The sequence below is a fragment of the Jatropha curcas genome, chromosome 8 (assembly GCF_041381405.1).
Source record: "Jatropha curcas cultivar XTBG-Jc1 chromosome 8, XTBG_Jcur_1.0, whole genome shotgun sequence".
In the NCBI taxonomy this organism is placed as follows: Eukaryota; Viridiplantae; Streptophyta; class Magnoliopsida; order Malpighiales; family Euphorbiaceae; genus Jatropha; species Jatropha curcas.
The window spans coordinates 24,347,638-24,371,949 of record NC_143158.1 but is presented as its reverse complement, the minus strand read 5'-3'; the positions used below and the strand labels follow the sequence as shown (position 1 = coordinate 24,371,949).

General features: G+C 28.2%; 1 protein-coding gene across 1 annotated transcript; it reads right to left on the bottom strand.

Moving 5' to 3' along the window:
- Positions 1-6,557: 6,557 nt before the first annotated feature.
- On the bottom strand, positions 6,558-9,798 carry LOC105636465 (CAX-interacting protein 4). The gene is made up of 3 exons (XM_012219744.4): positions 9,664-9,798; positions 8,045-9,022; positions 6,558-6,849 (listed from the first exon to the last, which is right to left on the bottom strand). The coding sequence occupies exon 2, from the start codon at positions 9,000-9,002 to the stop codon at positions 8,061-8,063; it is 942 nt and encodes a 313-aa protein (XP_012075134.1). The 5' UTR covers positions 9,003-9,022; positions 9,664-9,798; the 3' UTR covers positions 6,558-6,849; positions 8,045-8,060.
- Between the last annotated feature and the right edge of the window lie 14,514 nt (positions 9,799-24,312).

Below are 24,312 nucleotides of genomic sequence, written 5' to 3'. Positions count from 1 at the left end.
TCTGGGGCGTGCGCGCCTCTGGAAGTCTTACGCAATAACAGCACGGGCGTGCTGATTAGCACGGGCACTGTAGCACAGGCGTGCTTAATGAATTTTTACCTCATTTCTTGCAAAACCCTGCATTTTTCCTCAAAATCAAGTGAGTTGTGTTTCAAGGAAGCTTTTAAATAAAAACATATCAATATTACATAAAAACTAATTTAAATAAATTAAAAGTAATAGAAATTTTAATCAAAATTACAATAAAAATACTATAAAAATAATACTTATCAAAATTCTCCAAACTTAAACCATTACTTGTCCTCAAGCAACAAAACTAAAAACTAAGAAATCTAGCTTAATATAGTAGGGAATAATTATTCACAATTTCAATAAGTATCAAAAGTCATTAACATGAGAATGAATCATGTATTTCCTATGCTAATTATATTCTAGCAAAAATTCAATTTTCAATAAAACACATTCCTTAATTTAAACATAAGTTAACAAGATTTTAACACCAACAATTATTCAACTTATGATAGGTAGAGTATGAATTTTCACAAAAATCATTTAACCTTTAAATAAGAGATTTAAATATAAGTTCAACATTTCCATAGGCAAAATTAGTCATCTCTTCTCCACAATTGAAATGCATACAATTTAAAAGATCAAAAGGTCTTTATTTAGGTTGTAATGGGGTTTTAGGATATAATCTTAGCTAAGTAAAGAAAAGGATAATATGGTATACAAAAGTACAAATAATGTTTAATATCAGGATTTTCATTTATATTAAAAACGAATTTTTATTTGTAAAGGGGAACTAACTTTGAAGACTCTTACTAGCTTGAAATTAGAGCTATTTTTGGCAAGGTATCTTCATAGCACTTTTGATATTTTCTCTCTTGCTAAAGTTCCCCAAACTTGAATTCTTGATTAATTGCTTCTCTTATGGGTTTTTTTTTTATTTTTTTATTTTTTTATTTTTTTTTTCATTTGCTAGTATTAATGAAATTTTCTCCCTTTGTTGCTATGTTTTAATAAAAATTAAATCCTTCAATTTCACATTATTGCACTTAGGATAGAAAATTAAGTTGGTTTAATGACTAGGATTAAATATGGGTGAACAATAAAAATTTGATATAGGCTTCAAATTGGTTGCAAGGGTCATACTTTCTTAGGTGGTCTAAGCTAGATATAAGGTTTTTAACAAAGAATGCCTAAATCATTTCTTTCTAAATGTAAGCACAAAAAAATTTGTCTTGAAGAAAATTCGAATTTGTTCTAGGAATGCCAAGGTTAAATAAATTTTGATTAAAACACATCTATTTATCATAAATTTTCACAAAGTTAATGTTTATAATCTTAGAAACAAATGGTTAAATCAAAGAAACATGTTAAGTTAAAAATTTAAATTTAAGCTGAAAAATAATTAACTTCGAAGAACAACTAAATTCATCACAAGTTAATAAATTGAAGATAATTTTTAAATTTGCTTACAATTATTCCAACCATATTAAACTAATGAAATAAACAAACAAAAAAATAAAATAAAATTTTAACTAAAATTTTCCTTTCCCCAACTTAATCTAGCACATTGTCCCCAATGTGTGCAAAAAATAAGATCAATTCCCCAAATTTATCATAAATCATCAAAACAAGGTATAAGAATAAAATAAAGTTGAGAACACCTTACCACCATTGTATTGAAAAATACAATAAAAGACAGAAAAACAACAGGCATGGTTCCAATGGCTAAATTTTGAAAATGGGAAAGAACAACATAACACAATAATAATAATAATAATAATAATAATAATAATTATTATATAGGCATAATTGTTAAGAAAAAAATCTAAAAAAAAAATAATAAAAATGGAAAGGAAGCATGCACTGTAGCACGGGCACTGTAGCACAGGCGTGCTTTCTCCACTCCAAGAGTCAGAAGCTAGAACGGGCCAGGGCGTGCACTGTAGCACGGGCGTGCCACTGTAGCACGGGCTGTATAGCTGTAGCACGGCACTGTAGCACAGGCGTGCTTTCTCCACTCCAAGAGTTAGAGGCTAGCACGGGCCAGGGCATGCACTGTAGCACGGGGGTGCTGGATAGCACGGCCTGGGAGGTGCTAGAGCTTGACTCTTGCACTTTTTTTTTTTTTTTTGGACCTGCAATATGAGTATAAAACACCAAAATAAAAGAAAATAATGGTTTAAGGATGGGAGAACAAAATGAAAAATATAAGTAAAAATAAAAATAAATAAAAGAAAATAAAATAAAAATTTGCAAAGGAAGAGAAAGAAAATGATGGGTTGCCTCCCATTAGCGTTTTGTTTAAAGTCTTTAAACTCGACTTTTGAGAAGTTTATCAAATAACGGCATTCGCCTATAGTATGTATCATGTAGTATCACATATGGGTCTTGGTTGAAAATGCCCTCAAGATTGGCTAATTTGAGAAAATTTATGCTCGTCATACCAACAACATCTTGCTTTGAATGATGAACTTGGGGAAAAACCTGTATTAAATCATGGAGAACACAATTTATTAAATGTGGTATTATTGGAAAAAAGGATCTTCTGGTGGTGTATATATAAAGACCATTGATGAGCTCAAATCAATAGTCTCAATTATTTCTTCATCCACCAATATTGCTTTCTGCTTGTTTTCATTTAAGTTCTCATCCAATGTCCCTTCCGATTGTACCTCACCTTTTTCATGGTCATTAATAATCATATCTGAAAACAAGAAATTGAGATTTAATTCGTCTTCAAAGGAGTTGCATTTTTAACATGTAGGCTTTACTTCTTCTAAATATGCAATTTCCCATGAAGTTTTCTCAGAATTACGCTCCTCATCTCGATATCCATTAATGGCCATGGTTATCAATTCTGCTGCTTGTACCTCCAAATTATTTATTGCTGTTTGTTGGATTTTAAAATTCTCACGAGTTTCATTCATAAATTCAATGTGAGATTTAGTAAGGGCAGCAATCAAATCCTCTAAATTTTTTTGTTTTTCTTCTTCATACTCAAAATTTTGAGGATATTGGTGATTCCAGCCCTGCAATGAATGATCCCGATGCTAATGGTAGTCAAAATCTGCCATATCATTTAGCATGTAAAGTACATTTTCATAGCTGCTTTCCAGAAGGTGAATACCGGTTGCAGAAAATTCATTATCGATCCAACTCTTTGTCTCTTCATCTAGTCCACAATAGAATATGTAAGGGAGATATTTATTAGTAAAATTATGATAAGGACATTTTTTCAATAATTCATTAAATCTTGCCCAAGCTGCATAAAATGGCTCTAAATGTTGTTGAATAAAACTTGCAACTACTTGTTGATGAAACATCTCAAAAATATTGTACAAGAAAATAATGAAAGTAAATATCGATAAAAACAAAGAAACAAGATACTACAAATAATATAAACAAATACTTCAATTAAAAAAAAAAAGAACAAAATGTCTAAATTAATAGCAAGATAATTCGTATTGATATTGGTATTGCCAATCCCCGGCAACGGCGCCAAAAACTTGACAGCTTATTTCACAAGTGTACGAATCGCTACAAGTAATATATGATGAGTAAGATATCGTTCCCACGAGGATTGTAATCTAAGTACCAAAATTATGTTATCTCATTATTATTTAAACCATAATTGAGAGAATTGTTTTATAAATGTAAAATAAACAAGAGTCAAGTAAACAAAAATTGATTAAAAGAAATCATGATTAAAAGAAATCAAGGAATTGAAACTACTAGGGGTTTTGATTTCACTTAATTCTTTCCAATTTATTTCATTAGTTCATTAATCAATTTAATTATTCAAGTAGGAGAAACAACTCTAAATTCACTAACAAGCTCTTCCGATGTATTGCTAGCTATTTTAATTCCATTTAATTACCTATCTTCCAATAGCGCAATCAAATATGAATTAAATCATTAAGTTATGTAGTTGTTTATGAATTTACAATTTAAGGTTGATAAATCATAAAAACCCCCCATGAGTCAAACCATATAGCTTCCGCATCAAGTTATTATTCTCATGTGTTTTATTAACCATTTTCTTATCAAAGATCCTTCTTCCGATAGTGATAATTAAAATAAATCAATCTAGGGGAAAATTCTGCCTAAAAGCATTAAGTTTATTAATAAATCTTAACTTGAATAATGAAAAATAAATCTAATTGCATAAATTGGAAAAGAGATTAAGCTACATCAAACCCCTAGTATAAGAATTTAGTTACACACGGTACTTAAATAAAACTCAATAATACTTGATAAATATTCCATAATCAATAAGAATAATGAAAGAAATAATCAAGATTAAGAGTTTAGAAATAAGAACTAGTGATAAATTGCTTGGATGGTTTCCTTGAAACTTTACACAACTCTTGAATACTTAACTTCTAAAGAAAATAAAACTATATACAAGACTAAGAGAATGAGAGATATATGAGATGAAAGATGAGATGATTTGGGATCCTTCCTCTCTGTATATAGATTTCTTGGAAGAGAAATTCTACATTGTTTAGGGAATAAATTCCACCTTGTTTAGGGAATAAAGTTCTCATTAGGCCTTAAATTTCTCTTAATCTTGTCTCTTCCATGTGCATAGATTGGACCTTGGTTTGCATGTGAGGAAAGTTGTCCAAGATTAGCTCCATAAATTGGTGGAAGTTGGTTGGCAACTTTTGACTAAGTTTAGGATTCCTTGCTTGGCACGGGCGTGCTGATTAGCACGGGCACTGTAGCACAGGCGTGCTTAATGAATTTTTACCTCATTTCTTGCAAAACCCTGCATTTTTCCTCAAAATCAAGTGAGTTGTGTTTCAAGGAAGCTTTTAAATAAAAATATATCAATATTACATAAAAACTAATTTAAATAAATTAAAAGTAATAGAAATTTTAATCAAAATTACAATAAAAATACTATAAAAATAATACTTATAAAAAATAATTAGTTAAAATTCTCAAAAGTAACATATTATTGAAAATCACAGCATCTCTTACTTATTTAAAAATGAATTGATAATTTCAAGAATTTCACATAGTTAAAAGAGATCAAATTAATCTACAACTATATTCTACATATTTTAGTTTGTTAAAAATAATATTGTGGACTCTCTTTTTTATAAGCTTTCTGAATTATTGATTTTGAATCAACATTGTGAATTAGTTCTTAGATTTGATAACAATAAATATGTAATCAATTACAAATTATAAATTATAAGATAGAGTTTTCTCACTCTTTAATGTATCTTTTAATTTTTTTATATTAACAACTAACAAATTATATATTTAAGTTTAAAATTTTTGTTAATACATTTATCTAAAAGTCTAATAGAATTTTTAAATTTGTCCAATAAATATGTTCAAAGTGTTCAAATGTATCCTTAATATGTCCAAAATTAATAAAATAAAATAAATAATAGGACACATTTTTTAAAGTGTCTGACGTAAAAAGTATCGGTGTTGAACATGGATGTGTTAAATCTTTTAAGATGTCTATCTAACTTAGATTTTTTTTTTTTTTTTTTTTTTTTTGACATAAATCCATTTCATCGCCTCTCCTCTTTTGAGTCGCCTCCCTCTTTTTCTTTTTTCTCTATTTTGCGATTTTGCCTTCGTCATCTCAACAATGACCGATCTTATTGTGCTACTTCGAATTAAGCTTTATTTTCTCTGTTCTTTGACCGCGTTTCACGAGAAAGATCTACTGTCCCTCTTCACATTTTTTTTTCCGACGATTTTCTCCGATCAGATAGGATAATGCTCGCTTTTTTATTATCTCTAAATCTGAGATTTTCCTTCTATTCTTCAATAAGAGTGGGAAGTTGAAATCTCTAATTCCTTCGAGGGAAGGGTGGGTCATGGTTTTCGATTGCATGAGTTTTCTATTTTGCCTGACATGAGATTTTATGTACCTCAATCTATAATTTCTAAGCATTAGGGATACGGATAGCTTTCAAATTTTGCTATATCATACACCCTCGTATGATAACATTAAACAAAATAAGCAAAAACGAACAAATTAAATTGATCTAGTCAATTCAATTCAATTCTATTTGATTTTAAAAATTCAGTTTGATTTTGGTTTTCATTGAAAAAAAAAAATCAAAATTTTCATGTTCAACTTTCATTAGGCAAAACCGAAAACTTCAAAATCCTAAAAATCAAACTAATTTAATCTAAAAATTAAGACAAAACTGAAATTCATTTTGGTTTGATTTGACTTTTTTATATGTAAAAATCTTATTTATTCATTTAGTTAAATTCAATTTTAGCTAAATTAAGCAAATGCTCAGCCCTAAGCACTAGTTTCCAAAAACCAAACCAAATGGCAGCAACCTTACAAATCAGGTGTGGTCTGGTTGGTTGATCGGTGTTCTTACCTCTTGTAGAAGATGTAGGAAAGTTATTATCAATTTAATGAATATTATTCGAAGGGAAAGACTGTCCATATTCTGCAACCCCTAATATTATTCCGATCCATTGAGCCTTCCATGTATCCAAAAAAAAAAAAAAAAATGGCAGCAACCTTGTTTATAAAATGAATTATTCTAGGGATAAAATTTAAATTTCATAACACAACTTTCCAGATTGATTGAAAGCTCAGTTTAACCACATGATTTAGTTCACCAAGAGATAATAGCTCAGATACAAATACTTCAGTATTTATGATGGCTATTTATAATGCTCTAAATCTTTATTTATAATGCTCCCAACATTTTCTTTCAAGCGAAACAGAAAGAGAAAGAACTGCCTTACAACATAAACGAGTTTAAAATTGCTCTTAGAGAAGATCAAGCTGCAAAAGAAACCTCTGATATGGAGCTCTGGATATAATCAAACTTCTCCAAATCCCTGCAAAAGAAAAAACAAAATTTTCAATCCAAAATAAGTCAGGCAATCTTAATATCATCTTTACAAACAATTTTTATTTTAAAATCAATTATTTAGCATGTTCAAATAGATATTAAAGGGGAAAATATCATTATAATTCTTTTCCTTAACAAAAGTATACTATTTACATATCCAACCATCTTTTCTTATCTCCACTCACTTTTGCCACTTTGTCTAGGTAATTTCATCTAAATGAGATGTTAAACCTGAGAAAGCATAGAAAGCCTTTCATGAATGGAAAGGCTTTCGTCTCTCTCAAATCCAAGTAAGAGATACAAGAATAATCTTTCAACAAAGAAATTGACAATTGAAGAATACCATTACTCTCACAACATGCCCTTACTCGGTTTTTAAAGATGAAAAGACAATGATACATTACAGATGCTAAAAATTAACTTTTCTGCAGCATATACTGCGCAAAAACACCAATCAGATGACAAAACTAATGAATAAAAATCTTTTAAATCATAGATTATACAAGGATGGTCCAATGTGATACTCTACATGACAAGTGGCAAAAATAAAATCTCAGTTGGTTAACAATTTTACCGATGCTGAAAAATTATCTTCTTGATAACGAAAGTTGATATCTCTGTTGACTCCCATCCCCAATACCAACTCTACCTCTTCCCCTATTCACTTAGCCTTCCATTTCTACACAGAGCAAAAGTCTTATGGTGTCCGCATAAAGAATGATATGGCATTGTTGAGGGTAAAAAAATCCTTAACTAACCTCTCCCATCAAGTGCCAAAATCATGATTTTTATCTAATATGGGCTAAATATATAAATTCATCCTTATACTTATCACAAAACATCTCGTGTCACCCTAAACTTTATGGAAGGCTTGTTGTACCCCCTAAAATTACAAATTTTAATAACATTGTAAACTTCTCCAAATTAACAACAATTCTTATATGCAAAATAATTGATTTGATGTGTTTAATAGGTCAAAGTAAAAATTCAGCATGACACAGTTTTTTATGATAAATACAGAGGTGAATTTGTGCATTTGGCCCTATAATATGCAACAACCAGGTATCTCCATTTCATAAGGAATACAATCAATAATCAGCACCAAACAAGATGTGTAGTTAAAATTATCCAAGCATATTTATGCATCGGTAAGAAATCCAACTAGGAACTCGAATCTTTACCTTCACTAGCAAGTGCTCACTCAATCTCCTCATGATGGTTCTTGCTCCTCTTCTCAGACCGCTTTGCAGCCCTCCCAACCCGTGGTTCATTTGAGACGCACACATTAGAATTAGATGTCAATGTTGGCTTCCTGCTTCTCTGGCTGTGCCTTAAGCCAGAGTCATCTGATCCATCTGAATCAGACTCATTAGAATATCTATGACTTCTTCTACCCCTCTTCTCTTTCCTACTCTTCCTCGTATGTTGCTGCTGCTCGCTCTTTTCCTCAGAAGACTCATCCCTCTTTCCCCTAGTCTCCCTCCTTTTCCTTTCACCTTCATCCTCAGAATCATTTGTCCTCCTCTTCTCACTCCTCCTTTTCTTTGACCTTCCTCTTTTCTTCCTCTCTCCAGAATTAGAATCCAACAAAACTTCATTAGAATTCTTGTCCTTCCTAGATGACCTTGCCTTCAAACTGCTCTTTTTGCCAGATCTTCTAGCTAGAATCCCTTCGATATCTGAATCAACCTCAAAATCTGTAGTATCAATCTTGTCTTCCACTTCCTCAGTAGCATCATTCCTGATAACCATAATCTTTCCATTTTCCTTTATTTTTTCCCACACAGACAAAACTGCAGCCTGAACTACTTCTGGGTCCCCAACACTCAAAAAGTTTCTACACTGAAGACCAAGATACCCAACACAATTGCCTTTCCTGCAAGCACCACAGGCCTCATCAGGATTGGAATTTGTGATATGGGCAAGAGCTAGGAGACCTTGGAAGTTGGCACAAGCATTAACAGAGGTAGGTTCAACATTTGAGGACCCGTGTTGGGAAGAACTTTTGGAGTCATCCTTAACAGGTGCATATGGTTCATAACCAATTACATTTTGCCATATACAATGGGTCTGGAGATCAGCACTGCTACGAACCCCGTTGTTTGCAGGCATGAGAACCCTTCCAGCTGTGGCCGACATCTTAAGCTTTGGAGAACAAGCTACAACCAAAAAGGGAATACAAAATATGGGTTTTCAATCAAAATCAAAAAGCATTAATAATTCGAAGATGCAGGTAATTGACTTAACTAATCAAAATGAGAAAACAGAAGGAATACAATCAAGCAATTCGTTACAATTTAGAAAAGCAGCTTTAGATTTTAAATTTGTATATGTTTCACATTAGTAAAACAAAATCTGCATAATAAATTTGATTTTTTGCGATTATGCATGCCAATCATTCTACTCTAACCAGGTTTTCACCAAAGTTCTATTAACGTCAGATGCTCTAAGGAAAATTATTTTTATCTAAAAGTAATTTTAAAAGGAGATTAAGCCATAACACCAGATAGGCAGATACATGTATTAAATAATAGTTTATAAGAAATAAATAAATAATTAATTAATAACTCATAAACGTACTGTACACAGATTGAGATTGAGATTGAGAAAGCCTATCTATATACTTTTTATTCTAGATTTTAAGAGTTTAAATGTCAAAATTTTCATATAGCCATTTTTACCAATCAAAACAAAGCACGACAAAAGAAATATTGATTCCACAGCAATCTACGTCGACAATTTCATAAATTTAGAGAAAAGAAGAGAAAAGAAAATTTAGAATAGGTCGGAATGAACTTACAATTTTGTGATGAGCCGAATTCGCCTTGTTGAGAGAGAAAGAGCCAATGATCAAGCCGTAAATGTAGTAAGAAGGGCTCAGGAACGGAGGTGAAGGGAAAGACAATGGGAACCCATTTTGGCTTCCTGCAAAATGAGGGAAAGCAAGGAAAAATAGGAGAGTATGATTGCTTATATATGAAAAGCAATCTAGACACGTCACCTCAAACTTTGCCTAACAAGCAAAAGCAAAATTTGCTGTAATTACGTTGTGTTTTTACGTTTTTTGATAAATTACTGTATATGTATGTCTAAAGGGCGGGTCATGTCACGTGTGTCCAAGTGTTCATCTAGACACATTTCGCTATTGAAGGTACAATGACTTTATTGCCACTCATTTCCCATTTATCAACATTATTGCCATCTATGTGTTAGAAGTTGTCATTCATACTCTTGACAAGAAATCTGAATATTTTTCCCACTTCGATCACATACTCACACGTGTGCCCAACCGTTTGACTGTCTTTTCGCAACTTAGCTCACCATCACTACACGTGTTATTATCTTGTCAAATTTTCCTTGTTTACGATATTTAACACTCTTTTATTTATTTTTTTCCTCTCATAAATAAATAAATGCATCTATGCATGCTTTAGAAATTAAGCTCCTAGGTACACATTTATCATCATAACTGTTTAGATATCTTTTTAATTATAATGATGTGATTTTCCAGCTAATTGATAATTCCATCCTTATGGTTTCAATTTGCAAATTATTATTCTTGATTATTTAATAACTAGATGGTTCTCCATACTTCGCACGATTATATAATAATTATTTTTTTCATTTCAAATATAAGATATATATGTTGAATAAATTATAGAAATTTATTTTTTTAGGAAAAAAGTGACTGAAATTAGATATAAAGTCTTGTAGGTATTTAAAATAATATAACAACTTTATTTTTTGTATAGATTTATCTAATTGCCTAAAAATAAATCCTTTAAAATTGCACACACTTAAATCCCTGCAAAAATAAATCTAAACTAAGCAAAATATAAAATGAAAAAATAAAACCAAGTAAATGACTCAAACAAAGTGATGAAATAACACAATATTCTTCTTTCAATCGACAATAAATTAAAGAAGTTAAAATAAAGAATTAATTTAAGCTTCCAACAATAAAAAGAAATTTAAAAATAAAAAAAAAAGAGAAAAAATAGAATAGTGAAACAAAAAAAAATCTTAAACTTTCTGTTTATATATTACGATATATAAATATTCGAATTCCCAATCAGCCAAAAAAAAAAAGTTAAAAGCTAAAACCACTAATTTAACGTCAACCAAATTCTTTGAATTTTAAATTAAAATAAGAAAAACCACGTAGGTAGCCCTTTTCATGATAAATTCAGTAACTTTTTTCATGATAAATTCGATATAGTCATACAAACAATAAATTGAATTTAAAGATCTCAAATATTATCGATTTGAAAATACTCAACTTATCATAAGAAAAAAAAAACTAAATTTGTATCTTTATAATTAATAACAAACTGAAAATCAAAAGAAAAAGAAAAAAAAAAAAGAAGAATATTACTCATCATCTTATCTTATTATTTTTAAACTATATGAGATATTCTCGAACATTGATAGGTTACTTATCGTGAGAAAAAAACCAAAATTTATACCTAATAATTTACTCAAATATTAAAAATCATTACCAAACAAACTAAAAATAATGTGTATTTTGAAACACATGGTTTTTGAACATTTTTCAAATTATTAAAGTTTTAAACATACTATATTTGATTTGAAGTTTAGATTACATAAAAATAAAAATTTTATATTTGTAAATTATGAAAATTTAAAGATTTAGACATTGTATTGTTTTTCTATCATATATTTGATTTCTACCAAAAAAATAAATAGCATATTTGATTTGAATTTAAAAATTAATAAAAAAATATAATTAAAACTAATAGCATATGTAAATAATGAAAATCTAAAAAATATAATTGAAATATTTAAATTTGTTATATTGCCATAATTAAATGAATTTAAAACTCATAAAATGAAAAGACAATCAATTATTGAAAGTAAATAATGGGAGAGAAAAAATGAATAAAAAAAACACTCAAAAAATTCAAAGAAAGATAAATCACAATACTCAAATATTAGGAGTTTCACTTTCATAAGAAAGTGTCATATCAATATATAGAAAAACATAATATTTCTCATTTATATATATATATATATATATATATATATATAATGATGATGATTTGTTTACGTAAAAAAATATATGAAAAACTCGTGAAATTTAATTTATAATTATATTACTTAATAGATAGAATTTTAAAAATTTAAAAACACGAAAAAAATGAGGACATGATTATATATATTTGAAGAGCGTGGAGATTACTATTGTGGTAATATAGTAATTTACATACATATCGAAGTCTGTGAATCAAACGCAGCAAATGTAGTTTAGTAGTCATATTTCGGAAAATTAAAAGTCAAATTTTATAAAATTGGAAGCTTGAAAACTACTAAATATAGCTTTCATTTTGTTATTATAATTAGTTATAGAGCTTGCGGACAAAGTGCAGATTCATTTTACATATATATATATATATATATATATATATATATATAAACACACATTAGAATATGAAAATTGAACCCAAAACAGGAAATAGTTCATTTCATTGGTGAAGGATTACAGAAGATTACATTTACTTCAATTTGCACCACATCGTTCTTTATTGCTTTAAATTTTTAAATTTACGAATATTTAAATTTTTTATATTTTTTTTATTTTTTTGATTGAAGCATGTCTATATCTAGATTCATTCATTTCTCTATGCATTTATATATTTATATTTATTTATTATATTAAATGTGAATAAATTTAAAGAGAAAGTTTTCAAATACAAAAAGTCAAAGTTTTGAAATACTAATTTTTTGGTAGAAGGTAGGGAAAGTTGGAAAAACTCCAGTTAGCGTATATTTTTTAAAAAAATCATAGAATAGGTGATTTTATAAAAAATTCTTCATTTCATGTACGAGACAAAATCACTAAAGTGGACGATTCCTCTAGTGGTTAGAACTAAGGCATCATAAATGGTATTAGAGTTGAACCCCTTCAGTAGATATATAGTTCAAGACGAATCAATCATAAGTTGGAAGGCCTATGACAGTCTAACTTAGGAAAGCAGTCTGATGAGGCGGAGAGTGGTGTCAAGCCTTCTAAAATTATTATAGTCAGAGTATTTTAAGAAATAAATGTAACTATATCTTTATTTTTATTTTTTAAGAAAAAAGGTGGATAAATATATATCATAGAAAAACAGAAAAGGCTAGCTTAATTCTTACAATTATGTCAAAAGATTGAGGAATTTCCTCAATCAAATTTGCTCATCTAGATAAGCTAAAAAAGCATACTTACCTTGTTACAAGTTCTACTAACATAAAGAAACTTGAGAAAATGAAAAATTATCTAACAAAGCAAAATATTGCTTATTTGTATCCTCTTCCACCTCACCACAATATGATAAATGAATTTTAAATTTTAAATTTATTCTAAACATCAAAAATTCATTTACAAATTAATTCTATTTACAGTTCATTTGTAAATACATTTTACATTTTGAATTCGTTAATAATAAATGGAGCGAAATTAACTTTTTAAATCTATAACTTCACTTGGTATTAGAAAACGAAAAAAAAAAAAAAAGTTAAGCAATTATGCAAGTAATGAATGAAATCAAGTCAGATTGCATTTCCTGCAAATATTACAATCACAAAGTGAGAATTGAATTTTTTAAAAATAGATGGATTTGATAATCCCTTACATTTATTAAAAACATATGGATTTATTAATCTATTTTCCAAATAAAGGAATGAAATGATTAATTTCATCAAATCAGGAATTAAAGAAAAATTATCCAAAATCAATATTAAATATAAATCAGGAATCAAGTTTGAAATTGGATTTGAATTTTCTTAGCTTTGTATATTTATGTTCACACAAAAATTTGAAAATATTTTTATTATTGTTCATTTGTTTCAGAAAAATAACCTATTGCTAATTTGAAAGTATTCTCCAAAAACTTATGTTATGTTATTTAGTTGCAATATAAAATTTTTATTAAAATATTAAATAACACGAGAGAATACATAATCTGCATACGTAAGCCAATTTCTTCAGTTCAATTTAACTACGACATCGTTTGGTAGTTGGCTAGCCCTTCAAATTTCATTATAGAAAGGCCAACCCAAATCTAAATTCTGGATATCCTTAAAGTGGGCTTCTACACTTTCAACATTTTCGATAACACATTGGGTTTATGGGCCGAGATTTCTAACAAACAATAAGTAAAATTTAAAATAAAATTTTGCATCCATTACTAATTGGGATAATCTTATTTTTGTGCTTCTACTTGTATTTTTTTTCTATTTTGGTGTCTGAATTGAAAATTGTGATAATTGAGTGTTTAAATTTGTATTTTTTTTTTTTAATTTAGTGTCTCTACTGATATGGATAATCGGAATGTCTAATAGGACTAAATTGAACCAACATTTACTTATATGTCCGCTTATATGAATTGACATTTCTTTTATGTAGGCCGACAGTATGGTAAAATTAATGAAATTGCCTATTTATCTCAATTTATTACGCCTAAATACCTTTTCCCAAAACTCTAACCTAAATCAAAATGCAAAAAAAAAAAAAAAAAAAAAAAAAAAAAAAAAAAAAAAAAAATCAGAACCAACCATTCCAATCTCAATGAATAAACTTTTTATCAGTTTCAAACTACAACACGAATCTAAACATGCCTCCTACGAATGAGAACCTAGAAAATTATTATGCTAATCAAATTCTTCAACTTAGACTTTAGCACATAATTACAAACAAAAACCAAAATAAAATAAAACCCAGAAAAGTTTCAAACTTTCCGAAAAAAGCCAACACTATAATTAGATCTACTTTACCATTACTAACATAAACTACAATTTATATAAACACGTATTAGTATAAAATGAAAAACCCATACACTTGCTTCTACTAGCAAACACAACAAGTCCACTAGTGCCAAACCCATCACAACACACTAGGACAAACTCCTTAAATCCCAAAAAATGACTCCGCAAGCAGCACAAAATCATCATCCGTCATGGTCGTCGCTTCAAGTGAGCCTTCTCGAGCTAAGGACATGCCTTTGCCATAGAAGAACAGAAGAAGAGCGGGGGAGAAAGAAAAAAAAGGGAGGCTTTGCCTTGAATCGTGATTTAGGTTAGTTTTTTTGGGGAAAAAAGTGTTTGAGGTGCTATTAAATTGGGGTAAATGAGTTATTTCATTAATTTTGTCACTCAGTCAGTCTATATGGAAAAAAATGTCAGTCCATATAAGCGGACACATAGATGTCTGTGAATTCAAATTGTCCATATCAGCAAGAGACAAGTTCAGGTACTAAAATAGAAAAAAAAAAAAAGTACATACACAAAAGTTAAAAATATATATATACAGTTCACTAATTCTGTGCCTTTTGAGTTTAAAGCTAATTTGATGAAACTCGATGAAAATTAAAAAAATTTAACGGTGGTTATAAAACCGCCAGTAAATTGAGTGAATTAATTATTTATTCTGTCAATTCCATCCCATCTTTCAAATTTTCTATTAGATTATTATTTTTTATATATATTTATAGTTGATTTAATTTATACGAAAATATAATATTGTGATTTCTACTTCATTCTTGAACTGTTTTCCTAATTGACGAAGTACCTTCTTTTTTCTTTGAAAAAAAAAAAAAAAAAAGTTTGTAACTTACAATACAAGAATTTACTAATTTAAGACTTCAATTTCTTACTGTTATATATCGAAATTATCCCCTTCTTTTACCACGTAGGTTGACCGCTTAAATGGTTTTAAAATTGATGGTTTTAGTACAGATGATTTTGATTCTATTTTTATTATTTAAAATTGAAAATAGATAAATTTTTTCAAATTTTTTAATTTTTGTTTCGGTTTTATAGCTTGAATAAATAATAATAATAATAATAATAAATGATAATACTATTTAAAAATACTAAATCAAATTAATAAAATGTCTTAAATTTATTGTAAAAATATATAAAAAAGAAGTTTTTTGGAAACATTTTTTGCATGCGTTCAAACTAGAATCGCCGATTTCAAACCAAAATCGTTAATTTCATTTTAAAAAAAATGAAGAACCGAATTGGACTGTAAACACATGGTTTCAATTACAGTTTGGAGTCGAAAACTATTGATCACGATTTAGTATCGATTTTGACCGATTCGATTTAAATTTTTAAAATCGAACCATAATCATGCCTGGTCAGTGCTAAAAGAAATTGCTCTTCGTCTTTTTATCATTTAATTATTTATTTTTATTCCACTAAATTTGTTGTATGCTGAAAAATTCCAATAATTTTAGACTAAAATCTATTTAGTAAGCGAAATTAATGAGAGAACATTAAAAATACATTTCAATATAAGCAAGCAAAGATTATAAGTATGATTTATGGGATGCCAGGTTGTAAGAAAATGGTATGTATGAGAGCTTCAACAAACAGATCCAGCTTATGGGGCAATGAGATCAAGGTCAAGATTTTTGTCTCCTCTCTTCCCTTAATTCTTAATGTCTCTCACATGTCATCCAAAATTAGGTGAAGAACCCCTAATTAATTACTTTCATTAAACAATTTCTTTTCTCAGCTAATCACAGATGGAATTATGATCCAATCTGTTTGATTGTCCAACATGTACTTTGCACTTTATATCTAATGACAAAAGGAAAACTAAAAAAAATTATTAATAATATAGTTTTGGACAACAATAATTGAAGGACCAAAATTAAAAATTAAATATATATAGAAATAAAAAAAGGCAGGCATTAGAAGAACGTGGGAAGAGAAGATATTATAGTAAAATGAGAGGGTATTGGATCCAGATAAGATAAAGCTTTTAGTTCAAAAATGGAGAGATTCCTTTCTTCTTATTATTATGATTATATTTATGTTGATTGAGAAGTCACTCTCAGAATCTGATACATTGAATTTGGGAGCTGAGGATTTTAAGAAAGGCATTTTAGAATCTTCTCTTCATCAGTGACATTTTTTCTCTTTCCACTAAATTTTAGGTGTACTGGTTAACCTTTTCAATAGAAAAGATACTCGTCTTTTTTTTTTTTTTTTTTAAATACTATGATACAATAATATTATTATAATGTTACAATTTAAACAGATTGACATATATTATCTACCAACATCAAATTTCTCCTGCATATTTTCCACTATGAATATTGTTTTTCAATTATCGATAAAATTAGTGTGAGTGGAAGGAACTCAAATTTTTAAATAAAAGGTCGAATTTTCAATTTTTGCGAATAGAGAAAATTTCCATTGAGAACGCTTACTTCTTATTAGTTGATCTTCAATTTTCATAACCAAGGTAGAAAATTGCATAATCTTCACAATCTATATAATATGTTCTGATTTAACATATATAAAATTTCTAATTTCTTTCATGAATTAACAAGTAGTGAAGTCTCATTTCGAAATCGGTCAAATGGTACTTAAATTATTTTCTTTAGATCTTTAATTGTTTCTTATTGAATACCGAATTAAGTATTTTGATGTTATAATTAAAGATGGTAGATTTCTGTTGTAAGAGGTTAGCCAAAGCTATCAATTGTTTTTGTTAAAAAATCAACGAACTTTTGTTAGGGCGATTGATTCTATGACTAGTTTCCACGAGTAGAGTACTGTCCCGTGTTCTTATTAATGATGTACTGACTTTTGATATGATCTAAATAAAGTTTGGGTATATTCTTAAAATATATATATATATATTTACCATATTTTAATTATTTCCGTTCAACTGATTCCAAATGTATGGCTTCAAATCAAGTTAGTTAATATGCATTTTGTATGATAAGCCATCATTGTTGACAATTTTTAATTAATTGAATCTCATTTAAAGAAAGATTAATAGTGATGATTGAGACAATCCATCCACTTAATTATACATCATCAAGGCAGATGTTCTCCAAAGTCGTCATGGCAACTAGCATTGTAGGCCTAAGTTTAGCCAAAATCACCAAGGGGAATCGGAAATGTCATCCAAAGTCATTATAGCCATGGGCAATGGGAATTTTGAGGAGAGACCAACTAGCTAGGAGATAACAAAAGAAATTATTAGCTAGGTAATTATGCAAATTGCATATTATCCCAAAGCACATGTATACGTAGAGTCTCTTTTAATAGCTGTTAGCCGTTTTAGCTACATTTAGTTGTTAGTTGTTTGAGTAATTTTTCATAAAATGCTAAAATTTAAATGTTACATAATTTTATAAAATGCTATATTAACCTTTAAAAATTAATTCAAATGTTATGTTATCGAACACCATAAAAAAAATAGTGTTTAGCATTTCAATCTATCAAAACACTAAAAACTGCTTAAAAAGTTGTTACCTAATACAACCATAATATATTATAATCATGGTAAGAGGAACAGGAAATAGGCAATTAAACTTATTGATTTTAGTAGCTTAAAATAGTGTTTTAAGAGATTGATGATGTTAAACGATTAAAATATAACATGACTTAAGAAAATCAACCAAATTTCAATTGTAAGATAAACTAAGAAAATAGAATTCTTTGATTCATATTGCTAAAGGTATGTGTGTATTAGTAGGTAGATATCAAAATCAAGAAGTGGAGTTGTCTTTCCACACTAAAAATTGCCTTCAAAATGGCATGCTTGTAGAAAGCAAATGTAGAAAAAGAGTCGATTGCTTCTTTGATTAGTAATATATAAACTTAAAAGGCCTCTTGAAAGGATCTCAAATCACTATGTGACCATTAGATCTTCTCCACTTTGGTTAATTAATTAACTACATAAAGTTATGAAAGCCAATTCCACGTTTAGGTGTGTGACAAGTGTCATTTCAAAGAATTTGTGATCCCCCACACGACACACGACAACACGACACGTATCATATCTTATCAAAGTTTGAGTGAGACTTTTTTTTTTTTTTTCTTTTTATGCATTTGTAGATTGTGGGAAAAATTATTTATAGAAGATGTATATATCCAACAAATTTAGGGTTTTTAGGTAAAATTAATTATTTTGGTAGCTGTTAGCTATTTTAGTAGCGTTTATCTATTAGCTGTTTGAGTAGTTTTTTTATGAAAGTTAAAAGCTAAACGTTACATGAGTTAAATTTTCATAAAATGCTATTTTAACTTCTACAAATTAATTCAAACGATATATTACCGAATAACTTTTTAAATAACGTTCGGTCAAAACGCTAAAAACTACTTAAAAAGTTTTAACGAATATAACTTTGATAATAATTATCAGCGACAGATTTAGAAATTTTTTTCGATATTAATATTAAGATATTAAAATATTTTATATGTAAAGGCATGTCAATTGAGTAATTAGACTATATAAATATTTTTTTATAAAAATTAAAATAATGATATTTTTTAAATAATAGTGATAGTAGCTATTGTTTCAAATCAAGGTACAAAAAGTTAAGAAGGGAAACCAATGAAATTATGGGGTTTGACATAGTGAAGCTATAAGACATTTGAGAATGATATCTAGTTTTCAATTTGTTTGAAATATATATAAAAATTCTAATAATAATAACATAATATATGTTTGGATACAGCCATTAATAAACGTCAGGATAAAGAAAATGACACACTACTAAGATCCTAATCATGCCTTTATTTGATATGGAGATTTATCATGCTTGGCTAAGGTTATTAGCCCTCACCTTCTTTTTCCTTTTCCTTTTTCTTTTTTTTTTTTAATATTATATGTGTCGATAAATTACAACCAATAAAATATTAGTTGAATGATAAACTACAAAAACTAACATATATATATCTGAACGAGCTCATAATAATTATAGACGCTTTCAAAAATCTTTAACCAAAAAGCTTAGAGATCTTGAAGAATTATATCATACTGATCGCAAAATTACAATAAAGTGATCTTGTTAGATTATTAGACAATATGAAGAAAAAATTTATAAATACATGCCAACTTAAAAAAAAAGTCCATTTGAATTGATAAAGTACCATTCTTGCAACTAAATAATTCTTATTATAAAATAAAATATAAAATTAATGATTGTATTTATCTTAATTTCAATATGAAATTGTGTTTTAGTATTATAAAAATTTAGACAATATAAAAAGAAAATTATAATTAATACTTAAAATTATTAAAAAATAAGCTGAGTGTATACAACGAATAATTAACATGCAAAGGCAGATTTGACCAATAAAGAGAACATTCATTTATAAATTTATGATTTAGTAACTAAATTTGTTAGTTCCGCCACTAATTAAGCTCAAGATTCTTAATTTGACATTCAAAATTTAAATAATGTATTTTAATTTGTGATTATATATATAAAAGAATGAAAGGGATCAACAGCCTTAAATAATTTAAGTACACTCTTAAAATTAAATAATAGTAGTAATTAATTAATCTTTTGGGACAAGGAAGAAAATTTGGATAATAACAAAGATTAGCATTTGTATAGATGCACACGTTAAGAGATTCCTATCACAACTTTTCATTAATTATGTCGGTCCATGGCTTCACAAAACCATATTATTATTTGTGTATATATAATTTTGAAGCTGAAAGAGTATTTGATGGGATTCTATCACCCAACTAAATAGTTAATTTTAATTGCAATTGATTAAATTATTGTTATATAATTGACATATTAATTAATTAAGATTTGTATCTTCTTTTTTGCTTAGCATATACGAGGCAGCTTGGAAATAGATCATTGAATATACTAAGTGTTTTCTAAATTTATAATTAATAAAAATTAAGTTTTTGCGGTGTTCTTTTTCATTGGAGACTTTTATGGCTGAAATAACACTGTAGGCTACATAACGGAAGATAATCCAATAGGGGATAGTCCCTTCGCTAATCAAATTGTGGAATGGCTCTTCAAATTGGTGAAAATAAATTATGGTTGAGACTCGAGAGGACTCGAACTCGAAGCCTCTCACTCCTCACATAAGTCACAATATGATTAGTTTTTCCATGTATTATTAGTACGGTTAATCATACAACTCCAGTACAAAAAGATAAATTATTTAATATAAAAAACCGATGATCTTTTTTTAACCTTTTTATATTTTATTTTTTTAATACTTCAAGAATAGTATTAATTTTTGGTGTTTAATAGCTTAAAGGTTAAAATATAGTTTAACTAACTATTGTTTCTTCTTCTTGTCTTCTCAAAAAACCATTGTTTCAAAATGCCTTGCTTCTGTCTTTTGTGCACAAGCAATTAAGGTTATTTTTAACCAAGCTTTTTTTCCTCTTCTCAAGTTGAGAGTTTTCTCTTGAGAGTTTTCTCTCTTGTCTAACAATTTTCTTCAATATGCATTCTATTGTTTCTAAAAAAATAGCTGTTTGAAAGATATATATATATATATATATATATATATATATATATATATATATATATATATATATATATATATATATATATTTAAATTTTCTCATGTTTAGCCAACTCAAAAATATTAGTGAATGGAAAATATTTCCTACTTAAAAGAAAATAAGCTATTTAAAAAATAAGAGGAAAAAAAATTTTCTAGTCATTCATAAATTTTTTATTATAATTTTTTAAACGCGCATTTTTATTAATTGATTCAGTAACCACCAATAATCACTATTAATCATCATCGACTGATACTAGTCAATAGTTAATCACTAATATATGTTATCAGCCGCAGTCGACGTTGATAATATAAATCACTTTATGCATTTTTTTCTCAAGTTTTTATACAATAAATAAAATATTTTATAATCTTATGAATTATTTTTTTTTATCTTTTTAATATTATGGGTATTTTCAATATTACAATTATATAATAGGAAATAAATTGTTTGAAAAATAGCTTCCGTAGAAAATGTTTTCTTGATAAATATTTTATAATAATCTATTTTATATAAAATCGAGAAACATAAAAATGTTAAAAGTAAACTAAATCTAACCAATTTATATAAAAATTTCAATTATTAGTTTATCTTGATTTGATTGAGTTTAAATCGAATTTGCACAAAGAGTGTAAAATTGATGGTTATGTCATTTTATTACAAGCACAAATCAAATATAATGGTTATGTATTTCGTACATAAATGTTAGTCTCACTTTAACATTTCAATCAAAATTCTCCACCGTTGGTTTTGTAGGATTGGGTGAACTCGGTTTCGGAACTGCCGGTTGCAGTTTCAAAAAAGGTGGAATTAGAATCGAATTTGAAATTTATGGTTCCGATTACGATTTGAAATTGGCCAGTTCCGGTTATGATTCCGATTCCTTAACAGTTCCAAAATTGACGGTTCCAAATGGTTCTCTGACCTATTTTTCGGGACGGTTTGCATAATTTTAAAATAAAAAAGTAGAAAACATTTTTTTTTTCAAAATTTAAAATTTAAATATTTATGAAATAAGTTTTAAAAATAACTCTAAGAAAAATTAAACAAAAGGCTTGAATTTAATTAGATATTGGGGAAATTATTTAACAATAATTTTTAATTATAAATTAAAGAGTAGAGAGAAATAATTTGGTGTGAGGAGAATGAAAATAATGATATATTTATAATAAATCCAAAAACATAACTTCCACAAATACCTTTAAATATAGCCGTTATAGGAGTTAATTTGAGGATTTGATAAAAACTTTTGAAAAAATTAAAAAAAAATGTGTTGGGACTCGGTTAGAACCACTGGTTCTAACTGATTGTCAAAGCGTTTGGTTCCGGCCGGTTCTTGAAACCACTAGTTCAAGATTTCAAAAACTTATCTAAACTGAGTCGACGACTCCACTTATGAACCAAACCAATGAAATTAAAAATTTTTATTGAAACGAGAATATTTCTAACCATACACTTATAAAAATGAAACGAAAATATTTCTAACTATATGCTTATCAAAAAAGAATAATATTAAATACTTTAAAAAAGAATAATATTAAATACTTTTTAAAAGATTTTTAGTTCGTTAATTTGATCTGGAACCATTAAATCGGTATAAGCAAGTATTTTTCTTGATAATCGGAGAGAATTCAAAATGTAAGTGCTGACGTATTATTTCAAAAGCGAAAGAAGTAGGAAACGGGCCCTACAAATTTCGGTCTGTGCCTGTAATAGGCTACAACGCGTGCTTATCAATTGGAGATACCGGCACTTGTTTCTTTACCTTTTCCCATGCTTTTGCCACAAAAATATAATTCCAACAAAGGAACTTGTGACGGTGACAAGTACAAAATTTAAAGATTTTAGATTTTAAATATGTGAAGTAGTCTAATGGTGTCTTGTCCTTGTCAATTCATGGAACTCGAGAGTCTTATTTAATAAATTAAGGGTATAAAGTTTTCTGGAATTTTAAATTAAGATTTCGATTTTTTAGTTCACTCGGTTCTATCCTAACAAAGGTTTAATTGATTTTGGTCTAATTTTAGTTGTGTTTTCAATTTTCTGAAAAAAAGAAGAGATCATAATCCGAGCCTCAATTTTAATATGATTTAGAATTGAAATTGTCGAAGTGGTTTTAATTTCAACTCTTTTTGATTTGATTTCGATACTGACACAAATCAATTATCATCTAATGTGATTTTATTTTAAAAGATAAACTTTTTTTTTTTTTTTGAAAATCCACTCCAGTATTTTTTTTAATGAACTCTAGTATGTGCAAAATTAAAAATTTTCTTTTACTATCAATAAATTAATTTGTTTAGATAAAAATATCCAATGTAAGAAAAATATTTAGATGTTTACCAAGTTCTTATAATACAAAGGGTTTATGAGAAAATTCTTATTAATTTTAAATTCTCATAAATTATGCTATTTTTGTAATAAGTTTGAGATATTAATTATAAATCTCAACAAGAACCATTTATTTCAACGTAATTTTAAATCTGATAAAGTTCTTTCTTTCTTTGTCGCTTGAGCAAGTGACTTTGTCTTGCCGCTTGTGCAAGTGATCTTTTTCTATTTTCAGTCTGGGTTCACGTAGGAGGACAGAGGACACAAAATATGGAGATCGAGTAGATGAATATTATGCATTACAAAGATTGCTCCAAAGATTTATTTTCTCATCCATTGATGTTGAAAGGGTGTCGAAAGGAGGTCCTTGGACCTTTAACAATCATTTGCTAATTATTCAGAAGATTGATGAAGGTTTATATCCTGTCTTTATTCCATTATTCTTTCGGAGTTTTGGTTTCAAATCCATGAGTTGCCATCAAGTTCAATGTTGGAGATTGTAACCAAGCAGTCATGTGAGTTTATTGGCGTATATGTGAATTATGATCCGAACAACAATTTGGGTAGCTGGAGAAAATGTACGAGAACTAGAGTTCAAATTGATGTAAGGAAAACCTTGAAATGATGGAAGAAGGTGCAAAACCTGATGGGACTCTTTGCTATGAAAATTTACCTAATTTTTGCTACGTATGTGGTACTTGGTCACAATGATAAGTTCTGTGAGTCTCTCTTCACTATTGATGATTCATAAGTTGAGAGGGGGTGAGATCCTTGGTTAAAGGTAACTAACAGGCAAGCTTCGTGGCTTCCGTTGACCATAAATGG